Below are 22030 nucleotides of genomic sequence, written 5' to 3' on the forward strand. Positions count from 1 at the left end.
GGGACATGTCACTACCTGCAACGTTTTCATGTGTGTGCAGATGTTGTGATTTTGTCCCTGTTACATGCCCCCGCTACACGACCCAAATGCATGTCGCCTCAGTGTGAACTACACAAGCTTTTTGTCGCTGCGACATGTCGCTGCAACATGTCCCTGCAACGTGGACAAACTACGGTGCATCTTTCAATCTCACCGGGCTCTTTATTTCAAATCCGTCCGTACCAATCTAGTTATTAATGACACTTCGCCCATTTTGTATAATATAAACAAGATGGAATAATCATGAAATACTTAAAATAGCTCAAACTTATATTTTGAAGTGACGTTTTCGTCGCCGTAGCGGTCTTGGTTTCTTAAACTCCCTATTATGTGGTTGTGACCGTGTGAGGCTGCCTGCAATGAGCACTTAAATAAAATTTTTGGCAGGGCCAACAAAACTCTTGGACTTCACCCAGGCACTCCAGAAGTAAAGGAAAGAGTTGGCTAAGCGTTTGTCTGACCGTTACTGGAGTATGCCAGCGCTACATGCAATCCCTATACTGAAAAAGAGCACCGAAACCATTAATAAGTCTAGCTTCGGGCTGCACGATTTGTCAAACAGGATTACACGATGTCCAGGAGTTGACAAGCTCTTGTAAATCAATTTGGCTTGGACTCCTTGGAATCCAGAAGTTTGCTGGCTCGAGCGACTCTTTTGTACAAAATTAATAACAATAGGGCCATTTATACGAGAGAAAATAAGCCGCGGCTTACATAGGACGCGAACACCCCGTATAAATGGTACAAAATCTACGTTCACGGCTTTCTCAGGCCGCGGCTTATCCTGGCCTGGGAGTTTATACTCTTATAAGTAGTTCCGTTCGCGTATTATGTACGCCGCGGCCAGAGTAAGCCGCGGCTTATTTTCTCTCGTATAAACGGCCCTAATGTGATGGACCTTCGATTTCCACCCTCTATAGAAGCGGCTCCAAGATCAAGTATTCAACATGCTTTGCTTCAGCCTTATTCATATCATCTGGTATATAGTGATTATATATTGTGAGCACCGTCCGTGTTTGGATCAAGTCATCACTTGAAACAGTTAGAGCCCGGAACATTAAATCTTTCAAATTACTGTGTATAGCCGATATCAAAGGCATTAAGACCCCGCGACTTACTAAAAAAGATCATAAGTTATCTACTTACTTTAAATTACTGTTTATTTATCAATTTATTTACTTATTTATTTTCCAGTTTTTATGTCTCTGAGTATTGTTTTCTCTAAGTTTGTTCCATTAATTTTGGTCAACATTGTTGGTATGTTCACTGAAGAGCACGGCTCCGGAACATTGCCACCCAACAAAGTTGCCCAAAAATGCTTAAGCGAGAGTTAAAAAAACCAGGGTGTTCTCAATAGTCTAACACGATAGACCTAGCGCTTGTCGGTAGATTTAGTTATTTTGTTTGACTTAATTTTCCAGGTGGTTTTCTTGACTCTTCATCAAACCGTACACAGTGTTCCTCGACGCTTTCGAAGTTGTGAGAAACCTCGCTCCAAATATGGCTAGAAACTCTTCGGTCTGGAAGCTCTGGAAATCACAATAGGGACCTGAAAAAGACCGTGTGTGTAAGGTCTCCTTTTATTGGATGGAAATATATGGCATTCTAAAAGAAAATGAAGAAGTTTTTGAAAGACTTCGAGCTGTCATAAATGAAGCAATACATTACTTTATACCATTTGGATAGTAAGTACATTTGTCACTTGGAATATGCAAACAAAGAGCAGCGAATCTTGTGGAGTAATGAGGCTGGTAATGCAACGAGAAGAACAAAACAAAGAAGAAAATAGGAATATACAATGAACTCTAAAAGCAGAAACCCTCGAATTCATGGAAAAATCCCCTTCATCATTTTTAAGTCTGCAACAACCGTTTGGCCATTTTTATCTCCACTGAATTTTTTTTCATTGATCGTTGGGAAGGATATCATTATGGCGTCATGGTTGTAGCGGACGTGTGAAATGCAATTGATTTAAGTTTCATCTTTGAGGAAAATAAAAGTTCTTAATCTTGTCTCCTGTTCCTTTCTTTCCGGCCTTTTTCTAAGCGCGAGGAATTTCTGTGCACGCGCATTTTCGCCATATTATGACGCGTGATTTTGACGGTTGATCCATCGCAATGGATAAATCCACTGGCTGTTCCTGCCAAGATGATTTTTTAGTTGCTGGTTGTGTTTTTGTTCTTCTAACAAACATTGGCATTAATCCCTTAAGTCGCATCTTAGTGACGGAACTGGAAATTTAAAAATGTATTTGGCCATTCCTTGGTGTTGTATGCTCAGTATTTCAATGATCGCCTGTTTTCTCGGAAGTGGACCAGGTATGTAAACAATTTAAAATCCGTTTTTTTTAGGATTACTTAAGCTCTTTTTTTTAGGATTACTTAAGCTCTGTTTGTCTTCTCAGTAAATTTTGAAGAATTGCACCTTTAGGGGCCAGTTGAAAATTGCAACAAGGAAGAGACTTTGCACTTGTCCCAAATGTGTTAAAGTTTCTTTGAATCGTTTTTTTCAAATGAGGAAATTAAATCGATTGTATCACAGGTATCCGAGAACACCCCGAAGGCTATGTAGGAGTTGTAACCCACAGAATCCACCATATCTGGAGTTGCTTAGTGAGTAAATAAAATTACTATTTTAGCTCGTAAAGGTAAAGTTTGACCAGTGGTGCATGTATTTGCTTATTTGCGGTAAGGACAGGCAACCCAGGTGTCGTACCATTGATCTAATTTAGTAAGCTATTCCTCGTCCTTGACTCCGTCTGCACGTTTTGGGTCTTCGTTGCAACCTTGAATCAATGCCTTATGTAAGCGGCTAGTAAAAACTGAACCTGGTGCTGCAACAGTTCCTCATGCTGCTTGGATCATTCGTCATTTCCAATTATTTGGTTCAAAGGAACAAAGTATAGGATTCGGCTCTGACTCTTCCTTTTTACACATATATACATATACAATATGCTGGAAATTGCAGTCAGGAATTTGCATAATGACTTTAAGAAATGTTGGACACTGACTTATTTGAACGTCAAACGAGTTACCAAGTTTTTTGAGAACGTCGTTTGACGCTCAAGTAAGTCAGTGTCCAACATTTCTTATAGTCATATATACAAAGGCTTTCTATATATATATTGGGTTTTTTTGCTTTGTTTTGTTTTGTTTGTTTGTTTTTTGTTTTGTTTTGTTTTGTTTTTTTTTTTGGGGGGGGGGGTCGCGGTTTTCCTGCGCATGTGTAAGATTTCTTTGCCTGGTGTTTTCAGAGAAGGCAGCGAAAACAGGATTCGAACTCGGTATCTCATTCAGAGGTAATCGTGATGATCCGCTAGACCATGGAAGACTAATTTTTGGAATATTTTATGTTCTTGTTGCACGCAATGCACTATCCGGTTATCGTATGACTCGGTAACATATCTTACTGGGCTAAATACGGAATTTTACAGTTCTCCCGTTTTTGTTTTAAATACAACTATTCTACAATTGCACTTAACCATATGGTTTAGTCATGGAATGTGAACTTCGGACTACGGAATAGAACTGGATATTGACCAAGATATCTGTTGCGTTCACACTTGAGAGAAACACAGTGTAACACTGGTGTTAACACTACTCTAGTGTCAACTCTCTGGTGTTTTGAATCCCTAGGGAAACACTGAACAATAGAACTTGATTTTAACACTAGTGTTAACTCCCCGAATGCGACCGCAACCATTGTAACACAAAAAACAAGCACTGGAATACAGTGAGCTTTTCAAGGAAAAGCGCTAAAAATCCTTCGAACAAAGTGCAGGCTACCCGTAGCCTCTTGTTGGGAACTATTTCAAGCTCCCCAATATCCTGCCTCTACCCATCACTTGCTCTCATTGTTGCGCTGATTTCAAATCACAAATTTTTGATGCTAGATCACCTTTATTGAGATTATTCGCTATACGGCCCATTGTTAATATTATTACACCCCCTATCATGTATCGCCTTCCGGCTAAAGACGTATTACAAACGCTGCGCATAACTCGTGCAACGTTTCTCTGTCACTTAGAAGAACGAGTACTTTTGGTATGTGGACGATTATAGCGAAGGGATGTATGATACAATGGATTGGACTTTAAGGATATTATTTCACGAGGAAACAAATGACATGAAAGGTGAGCAAGCAATTGTGGAGCATACACCGCACCGTGCTGACGATTAAGTATTTTTGTAACACAAGATTATTGAAGTTGAGATACAACTTGATCAACAGGACTGGATAATGAAACCAAGGAGGGACTTCGTCGCAAATGCTTGACTAAAGTTACAGAAATTCTGGTACTTGTCATAATGGCGGCTTCATGTTTGACGTTGATGCGGTTGACCTTGAGAGAGCAGGTTCAGGAGTAAGTACTTGCAATGCTGGTCGCTTTCCCTGTCAAATGATGCAGCACAATCGAACCATTTGGTTACTTTCTCTATCACATGTATTTTCCTCTGATTCATTTTTGGGTCTATTCATGCACGTACTGCTTGAATTACATTATTTTGATAAATTTGAAACAACGCAAGAGTTGGAGTTGGGTTGTTGCATAGCCCTTGCGGACAGATAAGTCAAATAAAGGGTACTTGGCGACTACAGTTCTCGTACAGGGTTTGTTTTCTCTTTTCCACAGGCAAAATAGAAAATCAAAGCCACAGTAGTCGTTGAATGCGGAAAAATCTCAGTGGTGCAACCTCGTTCCCAGGGCCTCTCTTCTTCCCTTCCTTTCGCTCCAAGGAAGGGAAGAAGAGAGACCTTGGGAACGAGGTTCAGTGACGTTATTTGCTTATAATTGGTTGGCCCTCGAACCATTTTGTTTGCTGCAATGAACATGGCGGACACTCCATTAATAGGATTGGTTTTTATTCGAGCTTTTGGACCCTCCGAGTAAGTCGTCATACTACTCATATATAAGGTTGTTGAAATAAACAAAAACTTATTTTATAGTCTGCTTGTTAGTTTGTTTGTGCGGAAAAAGTGTAATATCTTGTGATGTGATATATATATACCGTAAAATTCAAGGGCAAAGGTTTTTGTTTTATTGCAATCCGTCAGCCGCGCAATCGAAGCCCTGCGAAGCACTGCGACGATAAAACGATGGAAAAGATCCTCGTACACTTTGAACACTACAAGGCGACCCTAGAGCTACTTAAAGAAAGAGTGGAAACACACAGAACGATAACTCGCTGAAATCGCGTTAGATCGGCCTGGGGAGTTAGCAAACAACAAAGAATACAACAGAGCAAAAGAGTAAGTAGATTTTATTCACAAAATACAAGAATAATTGACTTTTAAAGCAAAACCGTTGCGTTCCCATACGAACCTTTATAACTTCAAACCGTTGCAACACAACACCTCCATATGCTACAAGGCTAGAGTCAGTTTTCGCAGGTCAAATTCGGTCGTTATGTAATAGTATATGTCGGCCGTATATATCACGTTACGCTGAACGTTCGCATAAAAGTGAAAAAAAATATCCTGCCACCGTGAGCTTGGGCCGCCTGTGCCCGACGTCTCTGGCAGGGCTTGGATTGCGCGGCTAGCGGATTGAAATGAAAAAAAAAAAGTGCCCTTGAATTCTACGGTGAAATTGTAACCGTGGGAACATTTTACACAGGAATATTTGACTCCATTTGGTGGGCTCCTGAGAATTCAGTGTTCGCCCTTGGTATTTTACTGTAATGCCATCCACTTTTTCTCCGTTTAGCGTCGTCCGAAACGACCCAAATTTTTGGCATTTTCCGAAAAAAAAAAAAAAAGGTATCGACATTTTAAAGCCATTTTATGTCACATAGGAGTTTGGGTGGCAACAACATTCACCAACTTTTTCGCCATATTGATTTTGGGTTCACGTCTTGTTGTCACAGTTCCTGGTTCCACAGCTATGATGCTGGGGTACCAGGCCTCCGATTCCGAGAATGCTTATGTTTTTTTTGAAGCCTTTTTTTTTCCAATCCGACCGACCGATCCAATATCAGGAAACGCATTTGACGGTAAACGAAAAAAAAAATTGGGGATGGCCTAACCGTCGACAAGCAAGGAACTGACCATGGCTCAATTCGACCCGAATCTGAAAAAAAAAAGCCACATAGGAAGGAGCGATCAAAAATGGCAATAAGGCTGGGCTTTTTAATTGATTTCGTAAAATCATATTTTCATATCTTTTATCGGGATCAGGAGCTCACTATACTTTTGTTGGCTTTCCCTCACACTCCTTGGGGAACCTGTGGTGGGACAGCAAGGTGTGGCAAAGGGTAGACATGGTGTATGATATCACAAATTGTCCTTAATCGCCCATGAAGATGTCATGCGCTGTCTGGAGTAGGCTTAACGTTTCACATTGCCCAAGTTGGGGAAAAGAAGCTTTTGTCGACGAGTTGTGGTGCTGATTCACACGTCAACGTCAAACTGTCATCCTGTACGTTTTTTTAAAATGGACGGACTTGATATCACAGGGATGCGTGTGGAACCTTGTGTGGATTCGCGGTTTATCAAGACATCCAGAGTTGTCTTTAAACAAGTGAGCTAAATGTCAACTCGTGAATCAAGAATGCAGGCCGGTCCTGCTGAACGGTGGAAGTGCATGCAATTAGTCAGAAAGAACGAGGCCCGTAAAGGCCTGGCCAAACGCTCGCAACATTTCAACACAACATCTTGCAACATTGTTGGGTACGACATGTCATGTTGCATACGTTTGGCCACCCTGTTGCGATATGTTGCAACATGTTGGATGTTGCTGGATCAAATTTGAAAACAGCCAAATTTTTCGTGCAATATTTTGGATGTTACATGATGTTGTACTCGTTTGGCCACGTTCATATTGTTGCACTAGGGCATGCACGTTAGGTCCACTTCTTGCGTGCCAGGGACTTCGGGCACATGAACATTGATTGACACGTTGCGTTGAAAATTATGAAAATGCTGCATGCGTTTGGCCGCCCTGTTCAACACATGTCGCAACATCATGCAGCAATGTTGCAAGATGTTGTGTTAAAATGTTGCCAAGGTTTGGCCGGGTCTTAACGTTTTACGTTGCTGCAGATGTCCCGGGTATTCTGAAGTCGCTCCGATCTCCCGATCCCCTCACCATTAAAACTTTAGAACACCAGGCCACGAATTAGCATGTGAATCTTTAGATTAGTCTGCTTAAAAAGATACTCCGAAGTCGTATCGCACTTACTTATGGTGCTCTTTATAATTCTGTAGAATTTTATTTTAACTTCAATGCCAATGGTCAAACTGCCTTCTGGTAGGAAAATATTACTGGACAGCACTTGAGGAAAAAAGGACAGGAAATAGTATTAAGGAAGATGACCTTGGGCGGAGAAGAATATTATTATTATTCATTGGTCAAGGCCATTGCCCTTAAATCTATCGTTATTCAGAAAATCTGCAAATAAATGGTACATGTGGTCCTGCATATTCTACAATAACGTTTAGCCAGCAAAATGAAAGGATTAGTAGTATTTTGACTTGGTAGTACTTGATTATCCGACGGTCCAGAAAGTGAGAGAGTGTGTGGTCCTGAGCTATGTGTGGACCATAAGAGAATCAGGCAAGTTAGTTTAAATACTTGGAAAATGTGTTGTGACATCATGAACACAGGTGATAAGCCCACATCTACTTCACTCTCCCTTTTCTTTTTTTCACTTTCACGTCACTTCATTTTAAAACAAATCATGTAAAAACAAGACCATGGTAGCCCACAGTTAGCACAGCTATTCTAGTCAGGCCAGTTAGACTACAACAAGCCCAACCTGACACAGGAAATGGTATGTGGATGCAGGAAAATATTATTCGATGGCACTTGAGAGAAATATAACAAGAAGTATTATTAAGGGAGATGACTCGGGAGGAGAAGATGAATAACTTTTATTTCTCGAACTCCTAAGGCCTCCTTAATCTATCATTAGCCAGAATAAAATCTATAACTGGTGTTGTTTGGTAGTGAAAGGGTTGACATGTAAGTGGTTCATCAACTCTTACCTACTCAAAGATTTTTGAGTAACAAATCAGTCTGCTTCATTGTGTCTTCTTCCCAGGGTGCAGGGATCGCGCAGTGGTATGAGCACTTGCCTCCCACCAATGTGGCCCAGGTTTGATTCCCAGACTCGGCGTCATAGGTGGGTTGAGTTTGTTGGTTCTCTACTCCACACCAAAAGGTTTTCTCCGGGTACTCCAGTTTCCCCTCTCCTCAAAAACCAACATTTGACTTGACTTGTGTTCATTGTTAATTTCAGTTTACAGTGTCCCCAATTAGTGCTCCAGCGCTGAAACAACTAGACACTTAAATAAAGTTCCTTTCCTTTCCTTTCTTCCCAACCAAAAGATTGGCCTTTTGAGAAAGACAATAGGCTTGAGTGACACAATAAGAATGTTTGAGTTAATGAGAGAGAGAGTGGTATATTACAAGTATTATTTAATAAATAAAGAGAAGAAAATAGAGTCAAATTGTGTAACATCGATTAAAAAGTATTCCAAAACTCAGAGCAAATGACAAGAAGATTTGGATACCAGTATTATGTTTGTATTTTAGAGTTAATTTTTATTGATAACTCTGCTTCAGTGTCACTATTTCTTAAAAAAAGGCATGAAATTCTTAGAAACAGGTATTTTGCTAAAATTTGATGCAGGCAGCTGGTTTGATTAGAGTAGAGTAACCAACTGTATCAAAAAGGTTTGAAATAATATTTCTTCAAAATTATTACATCAATCTAAAGAAAAAAGGTAGCTGCTTCATGTGCTAGGTAGTTGACAAGGTTTGTCAGCTCTCCGTGCTTATTGAAAGCACTGAAGAAAGATACTGGTAATAGGTTTAAGGAACACATTGAACTTAGGCGGTGTGAATTATTACACTTAGGAGGTGTAGTCCCAAAATTTTTTTTTTCCCGTGAAACAAACCAAATCTTGGCTGAACAGGGACGAGATGCTGGACCTCCTTGTCATTTACAACTCTTTTGGGACAAAAGGACAATGAAGTCACATGATCTCTCATTCACACCACTGATGAGGTTTGAGAGCCTCAAACAAAATATCCAAATGGTCTTGTCATTTGTTTTGAATTTTAAAATGTCTTAAATATCTGTCTTTTTCTGAGCACACAAATGATATTTTCAGTATCGTAAAGTTTTACCTAACCCCTGAAGTGGCCTCCCATCTGGTGATAAACAGAGTAAAATCTATAAGCATCACTCTTAGGGGGGAAGTGTTTTAAGGGTACATATTTTTTGAGTAGAGCTAGACATTTTTCTCCCATTCATCCCTAAAGTGGACCACTGTTGACAAATAAAATCACCCGGCAACAGACAGAGTATCACTCTTTTGTTTAAACAGAATGGACGAGAAAGGAAGTGGGACTATGTTAAAGTTCATGATAGGTATGTGAATTTTTCTTTTTGACATTTTGACAGTGCCATGTAGCCACTTTCATATATACAAAGTGACTGGCTTGTTCACCGACTGAAAAGAAAAGTCTAAACAACAGAAACAAAAACTTAGACTTGAACAATAGAGAGGCTGCTTCAATACTTAAGTAATGACAGCCGACAAAGCAATAATTATTAGATACTATTTTATTTTTTTGCTTTAGTTGAAGAAAGGGATTGGTGGAAGGGTATTTTCTAGGAATTTGTGTCTGGACATTTTGTAGAGGAGACTTTGTGGTCTCCTATACCATACTTTCTGTCACAATATGAACAGTACTACAAGAAAATAGCTTGAGTGAAAGAAAGATGGGGGCTTAAGTTTTCTTGGAACAGCACTTGTGAACAGCAGCCACAGTTCGGTTTTTCGCTGAGAAAAAAAAAGGGCAGAGAGAATACTATTCCCAAAAAGAAACTTTTCTTTCTTAAGTGTCACTGCCATTTTAGTTTTCTCCTCCACCAAGAGAGTGGTCTTTTGATTTCTGCAGCCACAAAATTACAAGGAGACACCTATGCAATAAAATGAAAGGCTGCCATTGAAAACAAGAAAATGATACTTAGCAACAAACATTGGTCACACTATGGTGTCCAGTACCCTATGTAGAAGCTGCATTGGGTGACTGATAGAAAGCCATCCAAGAATCACATTATCAGTATCACTGCATGTTTTTTAGCTTATTGCAACAAAACAGTTGAAGCTACACAACTGAATAAACAAGGAGAACCCAACGAGCAAATCAAGCCAAAAGCCTTTGAGAGACATTTCTAAGCACCTTGTAATGTATTAAGATTGTCCAGAGAGATGTTTTTATCACCAAGAAGAATTTGATCGGTTCACATATCTTAGCAGAAAATTGAATTGTCCGAAAATTTTAGGGAATGAAAGCTCCATTTCAGAAATTGCTGGCTGAACATTACCTGTAACCTTCCAGGGAACCATTTGCTCATCTGAAACTACTAGGTGATCTTTTTAAATGCCAAACATCGCAAAAATATCCCTTCCGAAAACTTAAGGGACTACTTTTCCCTGGTTGCTGAATCTTTTAGGTGATGTTTTAGTTAAGAAATCTATAGCTGTTTACAAGTAAAACCGAAATTCTTAGAACAGTTTGGCTCTCCCGGAGGTGTATACATTTCGCTGAAGATTATCGTTGGGTGCCTGTGAATAAAGTCAGACTATTAATGGTTTGACTTGTATTTCTCTCAGTGTCAGTGCTCTGCTGTTCAACACAACAAGACAAGCATTTGTCCTCGTGAAACAATTTAGACCAGGTAATTTATTGCACAAGATGCTGATCTTTAAGACAAGACAATATAATTTCTTAATTTTCCCAACTAACCAATAGGCTGTTTACGACAATGCAAATGAAATGGCTGCATGAAAAAAATGGCAATAATTTAGTTTTTTCTCTTGATATGCGATCAGGGCTAATCCTGTAATCTGATTGGCTGTGGGAGTGGGTGGAATTTTTCTATCTTGCCTACCAACCTGGGCGGAATACTAGCCCTGGTTGCGTGAGCTTGTGTAATGACCTTAAATTTCCATTTTTTGACACCGTTTACATGCAGAAGTGTTTCTAAACAGATTTTTATTAGACAAGAGGTGTGGAAATAGAATTCAAATAAAAATTCGAAACATTCAGTTTGTAAGTCACTAACTGCGCTATTAAGCGCGCTGTGAGTCGACAATTAAAAAAGTGATTTCAGAGAGAAAGAGAGAGAAAGAGAGAGAGAGGAAAAAAATAATAAGTTACCGTATTTACCAGCTAAGGGTCGGTCCTATAGCGAAAAACTGTGGCTAAGTTGGCACACAGAGCCTTTGATTTTTTCCACAGCTGTTTACATGCATATCAACAGAAGCCTCTACATGGATGGCCTGAGAGGTAACAGCTGTGTCTCCATGACAATGGAAGACTCATCAATCCCTATTACAGCACCATTCAGTGAAGGCGTTACTTACGAATTGTGTGCAGGAATTATTGACCAAAACATAAGCCCAGCTAGAACAATGAAACAAGAAATTCTTGAGGAGTGTGGCTATGATGTTCCAGAAGAAAACCTTCAGAAAATAGCTTCATTCCGTTCTGGTGTTGGAAGTTCTGGTGCTTTGCAAACATTTTTCTTTTCTGAGATTACTGATGATATGTGTGTAAGCATGGGAGGGGGGAATACTGATGAAGGAGAGATGATAGAAATATTTTACCTTCCCTTAGAGAAGAGCCGGGAGTTCATATTTGATAGTACTAAACAGAAACCTGGTGGGGTCATGTTTGCTTTTATGTGGTATTTTGACAAATTTATGGTTTGAGGTTTTTATCTTGTGACTTGAATTCCAAAGTAGGGAAAGGTATGGTCTCAAACGTAAGCCACTGTCACAATGTTGACTGTGGAAATAATCCACCTCTGTCCTTGCTGAGGCATTACCACTCTCTAACACTTGCGCAAATTGTGCTGTTTCTTGGCAACAATCACCTTTTGTGTTCAGACTGCTTAATAGTTAGCCCGAGCCAGGCAAAAAACTCTCACTTGTGTGCTTGTACTATTGAGAGTTTATCTTGGATTGATACGGTACATTTCCCAATGAGACTAGTATCTTCAGCAATGAAAAGGTTTTTGTTTCTGTAATATCAAGAGTTCCTCTTCAGCCACTATTATGTAAATCGTTTAATAATACAGTATTATACATGTATTATTGTACTATTTACACTAAAACAATAATAACTGCTATTTAATTCATCAATAACAAGTTAAAGGTTTTTGCCTGCTTGTCATTGATTGTTTAATAACTTATTTAATGGCTGGCTTGGTCAAAAGATGTGGTTTGTGTTCTCAGTAGGATCATTTGGTAGAATGCTCACAGAATCTGCTGCAGTACCGCAAAGCAGACATGTCATTGTGTATTCCTGCAAAATGAAACAATAATTTATTATTATTTTGATTTTTCAAGGTGGTCAGTCAATGAAATAGGAGTGTAACCAATACTTTTACAAGAGGAAGGAATACAGTGAGGCATGATAGTGTTGTCCATAACAAAGAGTTATCATCAACATGATTGTGTTTTTCTTAAATTGACCATAGATTGACACTCGTGGGTTACGAGGAGGTGTTAAGATCCACTCAAAAACTTTAAAGAAAACCCAAAATGTTTTCTCCATTTACATGTATGATTGGCTTAGCCAAGTAACTAGGTGACAAAACAAGGTCAATCTCCTCTCCTCTTAGAAGAATGTTTAAAAATGCAAAACAAAAATGATCAAAAATGATCATGACACACAGCAGTAGATCACATAAATATTATATGATCTACTGCTGTGTGTAATGGCTAAGATGAACATTTTTGTCTTTTTTAGAGAAAGAAATTAGCCCAAGGACTCCTGGGGGTTCCCCATTGACGAGTAAAATCCTCTGGCATTAGACAGGGTAAAATACTAAGTTTGACCTGTTCAGGCTGGCTTGGGATTCAAAGGGTTAATGGGGACATTCTAGTTTCTATAGTAAACAAAAAATAAGAAAAACAGCAGCAGCAACCAAAAATAGACAAGCTATATAGCTTGATCATTCTTGAGGAGAAATGTGTGTGCCAAAACTGGATGGAGAGAGAAAAAATAAATGTTTTCTATTGTACCTCTCAAGTGTTGGGAGATGGATTAGAAATGATTGGCATAAATTGCTAATCAGACGAAAAATATGAACAAAGATCTCCATTTTGATAATAATGGTACATGACAATATCATCACAGTAAATAATAATATTGTACCGTATACCTGGTAGCATCCCTCCACCTTAAAGGTGTATTCATGTGTTGCCACAACGTGATCACAGCTGGCACAAACATCTGCTAAAGAGCATACTCATATTCAGTCACAAAAAAAGACCATTTTTACCGCAATCGCTTGTAATCTCACAATCTGATTGGCTAATTTTCCGTTGTCAATAAGAGTCTAGACACGTCATGCTCGCGTCAATTTGTCACGCAATTTGATGGCCAATCAGGAATGCTGATTTTGGGAAATAAACCAATCATATTGCAAGAAAGTTATAGACAACGCTTGCTCTTTCTTTGTGTTATGATTTTGGTCACGCTCTGAAATAAAAACTTTCTTTAGCATTGAATATTGTGGAAAAAAACAAATCGAAAGTGGTTCAGCATTGTCTGTACTATTTGTTACATAGTTCACCAAATGGCCACAATGCATTTTTAATAGTTGTTCAACAGACTGTCTTCAAATATTTTTAATGCATTTTTAATAGTTGTTCAACAGACTGTCTTCAAATATTTTTAAAAGAGAAGGGAGATATATCATTGACGTCACCTATTCATTTAAAGTGCCAACCAGAGTCTCGTTGGCTGTTGAAACAAAGGGTCTTTTGTTCCTGTGGTTAGCACATTTGAATAACAAAAGCAATGTTTGTAAACAGATATCTTCCCCATATCCACTGGGCAAAGAAACAATGAAACTATACTTTTTCACTCATCAGTGATTAATTTATATGACCATCATTTATGCAGTGGACAGTGCAATCCAACTCAACCTTACGTACGTACGTTTGTAGGTTACCATTTCCTCTCCATCGTCATCTTCTTCATCTACCTTGTCTGTTACTTTAAGAGGCTCTCTCCTGCCACATTCTTTGCATGATGCAAAGTTGAGTAAATATGAACCGCTCTCCAGGCAAATCGTGCCCTGAAATGTAAGGACCATCCTTATATCCTGTACTGTCTAGTTGATCTGAATGCATGATTCCAAATTGTGATTAACAACTATGTTCTATTGTGGGGGGAAGAAGAAAAGAAACAAGGCCTCGGGACAGGTGGAGTTTCGGTTAACTTATGCGGGGAGTTATGGTTCCTGATGAAACAGCTCAGTCGACCATTCTCCCATGGAGTACATACCATACGACAAGTTTCACCTGCTACAACGCTGGGATAAGCACGAGAGTTTACTCATATTGGCAACTCAGAGTTTCTTACCCTCTGAGGAAGCTCTTGTTTTACACACACTCGGCACATCTTTTCCCTTTTGGTTAAGTTAAATTCCTTAAATTTTCACCTTGTTCCCCAGGCCACGCTCTCATTTCAAAATTGTGCGCCTTCAGTACAAAGCTTTGAAGACATTCTAGTTTCATTTACATGACATACGAAGCCGTCTTTTTCCCAAGGGAACTCTTTGTTCTTACAAAGAATTTCACAGTGAAAAGGGTCTTAAGATGCAATCTTCAAGTGTAGAATACATTAACTGTCCGAGGTCTTCTCGGTGTATTAGGGTTATTTTTCTTTACACGTTAACTGATGAATCTGGAATGTAATCCAGCCAAATTCAAACAGCTGTGTGTGACAATGAACCTACCATGAACGACACCAAACAGGGTCCTTTTGTTCATTGGATGTCATCAAACAAGCCATACATCGGGTAAGTTTTATTTGCTCCCTTCGTGTTTAATAATTTAATGAAATTCTGACTAAGTTAAAGGAAACTTAGAAGAAAAACGTTTCATTTGACTTATGACTTTATTTTATGTGTCGTCGTATCTTGCGTACCAGTCAGCTGAATAACGTAAAACAAGTTGTGCAGTCTGTTTTACGTAATTTTATTGAAAACTAGTTTAGCTATGACTATCATGGATGTCATCATTTTCTCCTATTTCATTTGTATTAAGGTATGACCACCCCATAGGTGTAATAGTCTTGTCGGTGCTGGGGCTTGCTGTTTGGATTTTGGGATACAGACTCGTAAAGGTAATATTAAAGTGCTTTTTATTACACAATGATTCTGTGCTGTTATTTGATCCTTGAAAGCTTTTTTCCTTGTAAATTGATCTCAACCCAAGATGTTAGTGCATATATTGTTGTCACCTATAAATTTTGGTCCACATTGTGTAACCCTAGGCCTTAAACTGAGGGGTGAGACAGAAAAGCACCAAATAAAAGCTGTATCATGTCTTCTCCTGTTAACATGCAATTAACTTTTGTCGCTTTGAAAACATTAAGGAGGCATGTGACCCATTGATCAAGTTGTTGGATTTGCGTGAGGTTAGGACTCAAAGGCTTTATTCCTGCCCTGACCAATAGCAGTGGTTAGAAAGGTCACTGGATAATGTTATCCATTGCATAAATCACTATGCAGCAGATAAATGCTAGCAAAACCACTTGAGTTATCCAGTGGATAGTGAAACAGCTGGGTCCTGGACAAACTTGTTGATACATGTTTTATTCCTTCAACATAATATCTAAACAAATAAATAATATTATTTCCATGAAGTAAATCTTCTTGTTGTGGATCCCCCTTTCATCCCAAGCAATGTTGAGGGATTTCAAGCTTGCTAATTTGCTGTTTTTCAAAAACAATTTTACTTTGGTTGGGGGATTTTAGAGGGGAGGTGTAAAAAATTTTTGTCCAAGATTGCGAATTTGTCATCAGCACTCTAAAATTGAACTCTGAAGACACTTGATTGCTTCCTGTTGGATGACTTCCTAATCATGTTGTTTCATTTAACTTGTTAATTTCAGATCATTATTGTAGCCCGGTTTGTCTGTGAAAAATATTTAGCGTTGTAAGCTAGAAAATGATCCTCTAATAAAAACAAAAGTGTTGATGCTTACAGTACACCTTGCTTATCTGTTTGCCTCAAGAACTCTATGTATGGTAGGGAAAACGAGGGTCCTCTAGTCTTAAAATAAATAAAAAATACTGATTAAAAACTACAGTTTGGTCTTGTTTGCCTTGAGATTGTACAGCACATGTAGGGATATTTGTACCCAAACTTTGAATAGCACATTGCAGCAGTTTATAAGGAAATAATTATTATTATAAAAGACTCACGGTCGTTTGTAATCTTTTTTTTTTTTTTTTTTCAGCCAATAGTCATCATAGCAGCATTTATTTTTGCTGGTGTTGGTTTCTACTCTTTAAGTCCTATGGTGTTAGATACCGAATTCTGCTGTAATGAAAATCACAATGTTGAAGGTAGAGATTTATAGACAAATATCCCACTCTCCTAAGAGGAACTTAATAGTGGCAATAGGACTGTTTGAAAATTTTAAGTCACTCAAGATATGTCAAAGTAGTATCATGACACAGGGGTTTCAATAACTTCTGAAATAGCCGTCTGATAGCCCATTGAAGGCGGCAGTTTGACAAGTTTATGATAGCATTTTTTGTGAAAATCAAGGCAAACTAGCCAGTGGTGTGAGGCAAAGCAGGCGGCGGTATACCGCCGGTAACCGGCTTCCATTGAAACCCCTGATGACAAGAAATACCGTACTGTAAATAGCATGGTTTGTTTTTAAAGACACTGTGGTGCTGCATCAGTGAGGGAGTGAATTGTGGTAAGGAATTGGTAAGTGGTTCAAGTTTCCTATAAACCAACCCATTCGTGCGGTGAAATCCTGCGGCAACAAACCTTGCCTGGCCTTGTATGTCAACTGTATAGCTATAAATTTTCCTGATCCTAAATTAAAATGATTTTAAGCTCTAAAAACCATTTTTAGCATGGATCTAGCACACTTTGGTTCTTGTGTATGTGTTGTACGTTTTAGAGTAGAAAAATGTGATAATGGTGAACAAAGCATTTTCCTTGCCAAAATTAATGAGGTAAAAGACTAGAGAACATGTATATATATGTAATAATTTTATGGCCCTTTGCCGAGCACAGTGAACAGAGCAACTGCTTCTAGTTAGCAGTTGCTTGACCCCCATTTTGTGATATCATTTTTGTTAATGTGTTGGTATTTTTGGGAGTGGGATTTTGGAATTTAAACAATTATTTTTTTAATGACAAAATCCCACACACAAAATTGACCACTTGACCACTTGAGGAAAGCTGACATTTTGTGCCTCAGCCTTGGTTGCAGGGAATCAACTACACTGTAATTTCACTATTTGATACACCAACTTTTTAAAAGTTGAGCAGAAAAATAGTAAATGTAATTCAATTTAAGTCAATCGGACGTCGTTTTTGTTCTCTTTTGACAGTAAGGATCTCTCTTAGTATTATTTGTGGCCTCATAGCTGGAGCTCTGGCCTGTTATGTGTACAAGATCGGAGTGTTTTGTATGGGGTGTGTTATTGGATGGGTAAGCACATCATCTTCAATGCCTTTTTTTTGTCCTGATTATTATTTGTAATCTTGCAGTGAAAATGAGTTTACTCATTATGGTATAATGATAATAATGTTTTTAAGAATTAAAGATAATGAAGGTCAAAACTTTTTGGAGAATTCAATAATTATTATCGACTTCTCCAAACAGTTTTGACCTTACATCTTTACTTGCTATGCATGACCCTCTGTTACGAAAAATAGCATTGCGTGACTAGCGTCACCGTCTAGAAGGTTCGCGAGAGTTTGTAGTTTGTTTATTTTTAGGTTTGTGCGTAAGCGTTTCTAAATCGGTGTGTTTTGTAATCTTTCTATAATTAGAGTGATTACTATTTTAGAAAGTTCGTTCAGTTTAGTTTGCAAGCTACCTTTCCTCAAAACATTCGAACTCGTAACACCCTCCAGTGGAAAACAAGTAACAATAATTATTATTATTGCCACAATCTAAATACAGCTGTAAGCTGTGGCTTTGACTAGTTAAGTTATGACAAAATAAACTATTGAATCAAAATGTGGAGAATTGTACACATGTAGCTTACAGTAAATAAAGACATTTGGAATTTAAGAAATACCCTAGTTTAGCAGCAGGGATGCCACAGTGGTGAGAGTACTTGCCTCCCACCAATGTGACCAGGGTTCGATTCCCAGACTTGCCACCACACAATGTGGATTGAGTTTGTTGGTTCTCTACCCTGCTCTGGGAGGTTTTTCTCCAGGTACTCCGCTTGTGCCATATATTTTTATAGACGTTAGTAATATTATCTTTCCGCTTTTCCCTTTAATGTATATGATATAAATAATGTACATATCAAAGTTTTACATATTTTTACCATGAAATTTTAGAATATTTAGCTTAGATTTACATAGTTATATTTTATGTTTATATTTAGTTGTATTTGTACGGGGAATTAGATCATATATTGTAAATTATTATTAAATTATTATCATTCATTTCCCCTCTTAAAACCCGACCTGTGATGTTATTGTTGTTATTTATTGTAACATTGTTATTGATATAACATAATAATATTATTGTTTGTTATTATAACATATTGGGAGCTTAAGAGCTTCGCCATTAGAGTAACTGAAGGTTTTTTTGTTTTCCCAGTAGTACACAACATCCTGAATTGTGTTTACAGTTTACCTCTTGGGTATTTTAATTCACACAGGCTGTGTCTATTGTAGTGGTCACATTATGGGTCTCAAAACACCTCAAGAGGTAAGATGTTCTCTGCTCTCTGAGAGTTGGCTGGAATAGGGGAAGGGGGGCGTACCAGCGGGAAAATGCAGTGGCCTTTAAGGGAGAGCAAGGTATTCAAGTCTGGAAGTTCTGACCCCCTCACTTTCCCTCCTCCAATGAGAGAGAACCTGGTTTACATCTAGAGTGATGAAATTTAACAGACTTGTTGTTGGACAAGTCTGCACAATGGAAAATAAGATTTAAGATGTCTTAAGATGTCTCACATGCAGTACCATGGTAAATACAATGTAATATCTCACTTGTAAACAACCTTCCAAATTAATACAATAGTTGTATGAGACATTTTCAAATTTTCAATTGAACCAATTGTCTGATTTTGACTTGAAGTACTACAGATGATTTGTATTAATTTTGTTACCCTTCATGTAAAGATATGTGCGGCTTTTTTCGTAGTGAACTTGCATTTTATGGGATATATGGTGCCAGTGGGCTTGCAGTTGGAATTGTAGCTGTTTGGTTAGAAAAGATCTTCGTTATTGTAGCAACATCTTTCACTGGTTCACTTATGTTTCTCCTAGGTAGGTGTATAATAAAATAATAATGTTATTATTAATTTTATATCGTGCATTTTACTCTCTCTGGAGCACATGGCGGCATTGCACAGAAGTTTAATAGCAAGAATGAAAGTAACATTATTTTTTGCAGGACTGGATTGTTACTGTAGGACAGCCTTCTCTACTTTGATCAAACAAGTTTTGTTTGAAACAAAGGAAGTTTTCAGCAAAGCTGCTTTTGCACCTTCCCAAGTGAAGTTGGATTTTAACGAACGTCATGATGAATTCACTGACCAAGGTGAGATGTTAGGCAATGCTTTAGAGTTTACTAAAGTAGAAGTCTCCCTGTATTATTATTATTATTATTATTATTATTATTATTATTATTATTATTATTATTGCTTATGGACCGTATTCATAATTGGTGGTAAATAAGTTATTCCTTTGTTTATGTGCTAATTAGACCAACTAGCCCTGTTCTAAAGTGACTTTTCTTTTGTATTTTGTGATAACAAGGCATGATAGGCACAACAGCTGAATACTGATGGGGTCCTGAGCTTACATTTAAAATTAAATTTAAAATAAAAAGAAACCATATTGAACTACAAAACAAGTCATTAAGGTCTATGAACGAGAGTGCATTAAACCAGTGTATGTGGTAATCATAAATGTCACAATTTTCTAAGAATTTCAGGATTTTCCTGGGTCACTGAACAACCCTGTGTTATTACTTAACCCATTCACACACTTCAAACGGCCTAGGAAAAGGAAAGGATAGGAAAGGAAAGGAACTTTATTTTAAGTGTCTAGTTGTTCTAGCGCTGAAGCACTAATTGGGGACACTGTAAACTGAAATTAACAATTAATGCAAATCAAGTCAAATGTTGGTTTTTCAGGATGCCCCCCACTGGCGAGTAAAATCTATTAAGTGTCATTTTCAGGGGTCAGTAGGTTAATGAGTTCCATAATTTTGCAGCTTTTTAGCTGAAGAGTTTTTGACCGTGTCAGTCCTAGGTTTAGGGAGTATTAAGAGGTTTTCTTCGGGTACTCCGGTTTCCTCTCTCCTCTCTCCTCAAAAACTAACATTTGACTTGATTTGCGTTAATTGTTAATTACACAGTGTCCCCAATTAGTGCTCCATCGCTAGAACGACTAGACACTTAAATAAAGTTACTTTCCTTTCCTTGTTTTTGCGGGAAGTACTTCTAATCAAAATGCTACATGTATTAAGGTTGAGTATACTGCTTGTTGTGGTCTCTGCTTGAAAATCAGTTTCTAACGACCAGTATTATCTCGGAGAATCATCTATAAAACAAGTTTCATCGTTTGCATTTGTCAAAGCAAAGGCAGCACTTTCTGAGTGTTTCTTTAAGGTCCTGAGTGTTTTTCCAGTTCAGGGTGTGAACCGCTGACTAACCAGGCACTTACCTCCGTGGGACACTCTAAAGTGTTGTTTGAATTAACCCTTACCCCTCTTGTACATCAGGGCCCGGTTGTTCAAAAGCCGATTAACGCTAATCCTGGATTAAAAATTAACGAAGGAGTTTATTTCTCTATTCCCAAATGCTGTTCAACGCTGATATTCGGCAAAACTTTACATTAGAAGAAGTCAATCCTGAACAACAGAATTAAGTTAATCTGCTTTCGAACAACCGGGCCCTGGGTTTTTTTTCTCAAGTACAAGCTATTTTTCTCAGGGATGAATGTGTTCTGGCCGATTTTCAGGTGATTACAAAAGTCTGTTCCATCCTATTCCCTCCCTTTTATTTTAGTTAACGTTCCTTTTTGTTTTTTCGTCCCTGCAGCTTTGGCCATGTTCCTTGGTTGGTTATTGATGGCAACGGTCGGTGTCATATTGCAGTTCATGTACACTGCACAAGAGATTGACACTGGTCTCTTCACTAGAAGCTGCGCCTGTCATTCAGATCAAACAACCTTGCCTGATGATAAAGGAGTCAAGTATGTAGTACTTCCTCCACCAAAACCAAGAGCGCTGTTGATGCACCAGACACGAAGGAAGGAATTCATGAAAGATTCTTGGGAAGATATTTATGACTAGTTAATGTGGAATTCCTTGCAATAATAATGTTAAACTCCTATGGATCCTCCTGTTGGTAGAAGAACTCAAGTCCTCAAGGGGAATTTTACAAGTGGGCGGGGGACATGAATCGTGTCAACAACAGACGGCAAATGTCGGGCTGATATTTGCTGTTTGATTTTAGCTGATTTCTCGCTTTTAGCCACAGCTATTCTGCAAGTACCAAAAAAAGATAAATAACATAGAATAAAGGAATTTTCATGGTATTATGGGAAGGCATTTTCCATTCGCCTTTGAGGTTCACTGATATCAGAAGTCCTTAACTCAGAAGTCGCGAACTGCGATGGAATGAGGTCCATCAGTTTTCGGCCACGCCAAAGCAAGGCCACAAAACAAGAATATCATAGGTTATAAAAGGAAAAAAACTAGTGCTCCATTTCAGCACATGTTTTGCGACACTCTGCACGACGACGTGAAATCACCAAATTTAAGGTCTTGAAGACAACGTGAGCGTAAAAAGGTTACTCATTCTTTTTTTCACTCTGAAACCGCTCGTACCCAATCTATTTTAAAGATACTTCACGTACATTGTACAATGTGAAGGAGATAGAATATTCGCGATAGACGTACGATAGCGGCAGGTCTGAAATGCTGGTAACAGGTAATTTAACCCTACCC

General features: G+C 38.4%; 5 protein-coding genes across 9 annotated transcripts in view; 4 read left to right on the top strand and 1 right to left on the bottom strand.

Moving 5' to 3' along the window:
* The window catches only part of LOC137978753 (dihydroxyacetone phosphate acyltransferase-like), a 13598-nt gene extending 11547 nt beyond the window's left edge, over positions 1–2051 (top strand). The window contains exon 14 of the mRNA XM_068825802.1: positions 1461–2051. Coding sequence (XP_068681903.1) covers positions 1461–1522 — 62 coding nt within the window. The 3' untranslated portion in view covers positions 1523–2051. The remainder of the gene's footprint in view (positions 1–1460) is intronic.
* A 538-nt stretch (positions 2052–2589) lies between these two features.
* LOC137979263 (uncharacterized) lies at positions 2590–4713 on the top strand. The gene is made up of 4 exons (XM_068826484.1): positions 2590–2651; positions 4066–4171; positions 4270–4402; positions 4673–4713. Exons 2-4 carry the CDS (start codon positions 4108–4110, stop codon positions 4698–4700), a joined length of 225 nt encoding a protein of 74 aa, XP_068682585.1. The 5' UTR covers positions 2590–2651; positions 4066–4107; the 3' UTR covers positions 4701–4713.
* Positions 4714–6330: 1617 nt separating this feature from the next.
* On the top strand, positions 6331–14002 carry LOC137980106 (uridine diphosphate glucose pyrophosphatase NUDT14-like). 3 transcript variants are annotated; one of them, XM_068827463.1, is made up of 5 exons: positions 6331–6559; positions 9373–9416; positions 10669–10733; positions 11297–11563; positions 12409–14002. In XM_068827463.1, the coding sequence occupies exons 1-5, from the start codon at positions 6473–6475 to the stop codon at positions 12426–12428; spliced, it is 483 nt and encodes a 160-aa protein (XP_068683564.1). In that variant the 5' UTR covers positions 6331–6472; the 3' UTR covers positions 12429–14002. The 3 variants fall into 3 exon arrangements, with proteins under 3 accessions (XP_068683564.1, XP_068683565.1, XP_068683563.1); XM_068827464.1 differs by having other exon boundaries at positions 11297–11344; positions 12409–13220; XM_068827462.1 differs by lacking the exon at positions 12409–14002 and having other exon boundaries at positions 6332–6559; positions 11297–11968.
* LOC137980107 (protein Churchill-like) lies at positions 12108–14619 on the bottom strand. Of its 3 annotated transcripts, none has more exons than XM_068827467.1 (4): positions 14435–14619; positions 14009–14147; positions 13227–13297; positions 12108–12364 (listed from the first exon to the last, which is right to left on the bottom strand). In XM_068827467.1, exons 1-4 carry the CDS (start codon positions 14471–14473, stop codon positions 12269–12271), a joined length of 345 nt encoding a protein of 114 aa, XP_068683568.1. In that variant the 5' UTR covers positions 14474–14619; the 3' UTR covers positions 12108–12268. The 3 variants fall into 3 exon arrangements, with proteins under 3 accessions (XP_068683568.1, XP_068683567.1, XP_068683569.1); XM_068827466.1 differs by having other exon boundaries at positions 13227–13300; XM_068827468.1 differs by having other exon boundaries at positions 13227–13300; positions 14357–14510.
* A 36-nt stretch (positions 14620–14655) lies between these two features.
* Positions 14656–21618, top strand: LOC137980105 (uncharacterized). The gene is made up of 8 exons (XM_068827461.1): positions 14656–14873; positions 15121–15199; positions 16319–16427; positions 17436–17536; positions 18729–18778; positions 19214–19338; positions 19466–19612; positions 21120–21618. The coding sequence occupies exons 1-8, from the start codon at positions 14812–14814 to the stop codon at positions 21371–21373; spliced, it is 927 nt and encodes a 308-aa protein (XP_068683562.1). The 5' UTR covers positions 14656–14811; the 3' UTR covers positions 21374–21618.
* Positions 21619–22030: the final 412 nt, after the last annotated feature.

Source organism: Montipora foliosa, chromosome 12 (genome assembly GCF_036669935.1).
Source record: "Montipora foliosa isolate CH-2021 chromosome 12, ASM3666993v2, whole genome shotgun sequence".
NCBI classification, from domain to species: Eukaryota; Metazoa; Cnidaria; class Anthozoa; order Scleractinia; family Acroporidae; genus Montipora; species Montipora foliosa.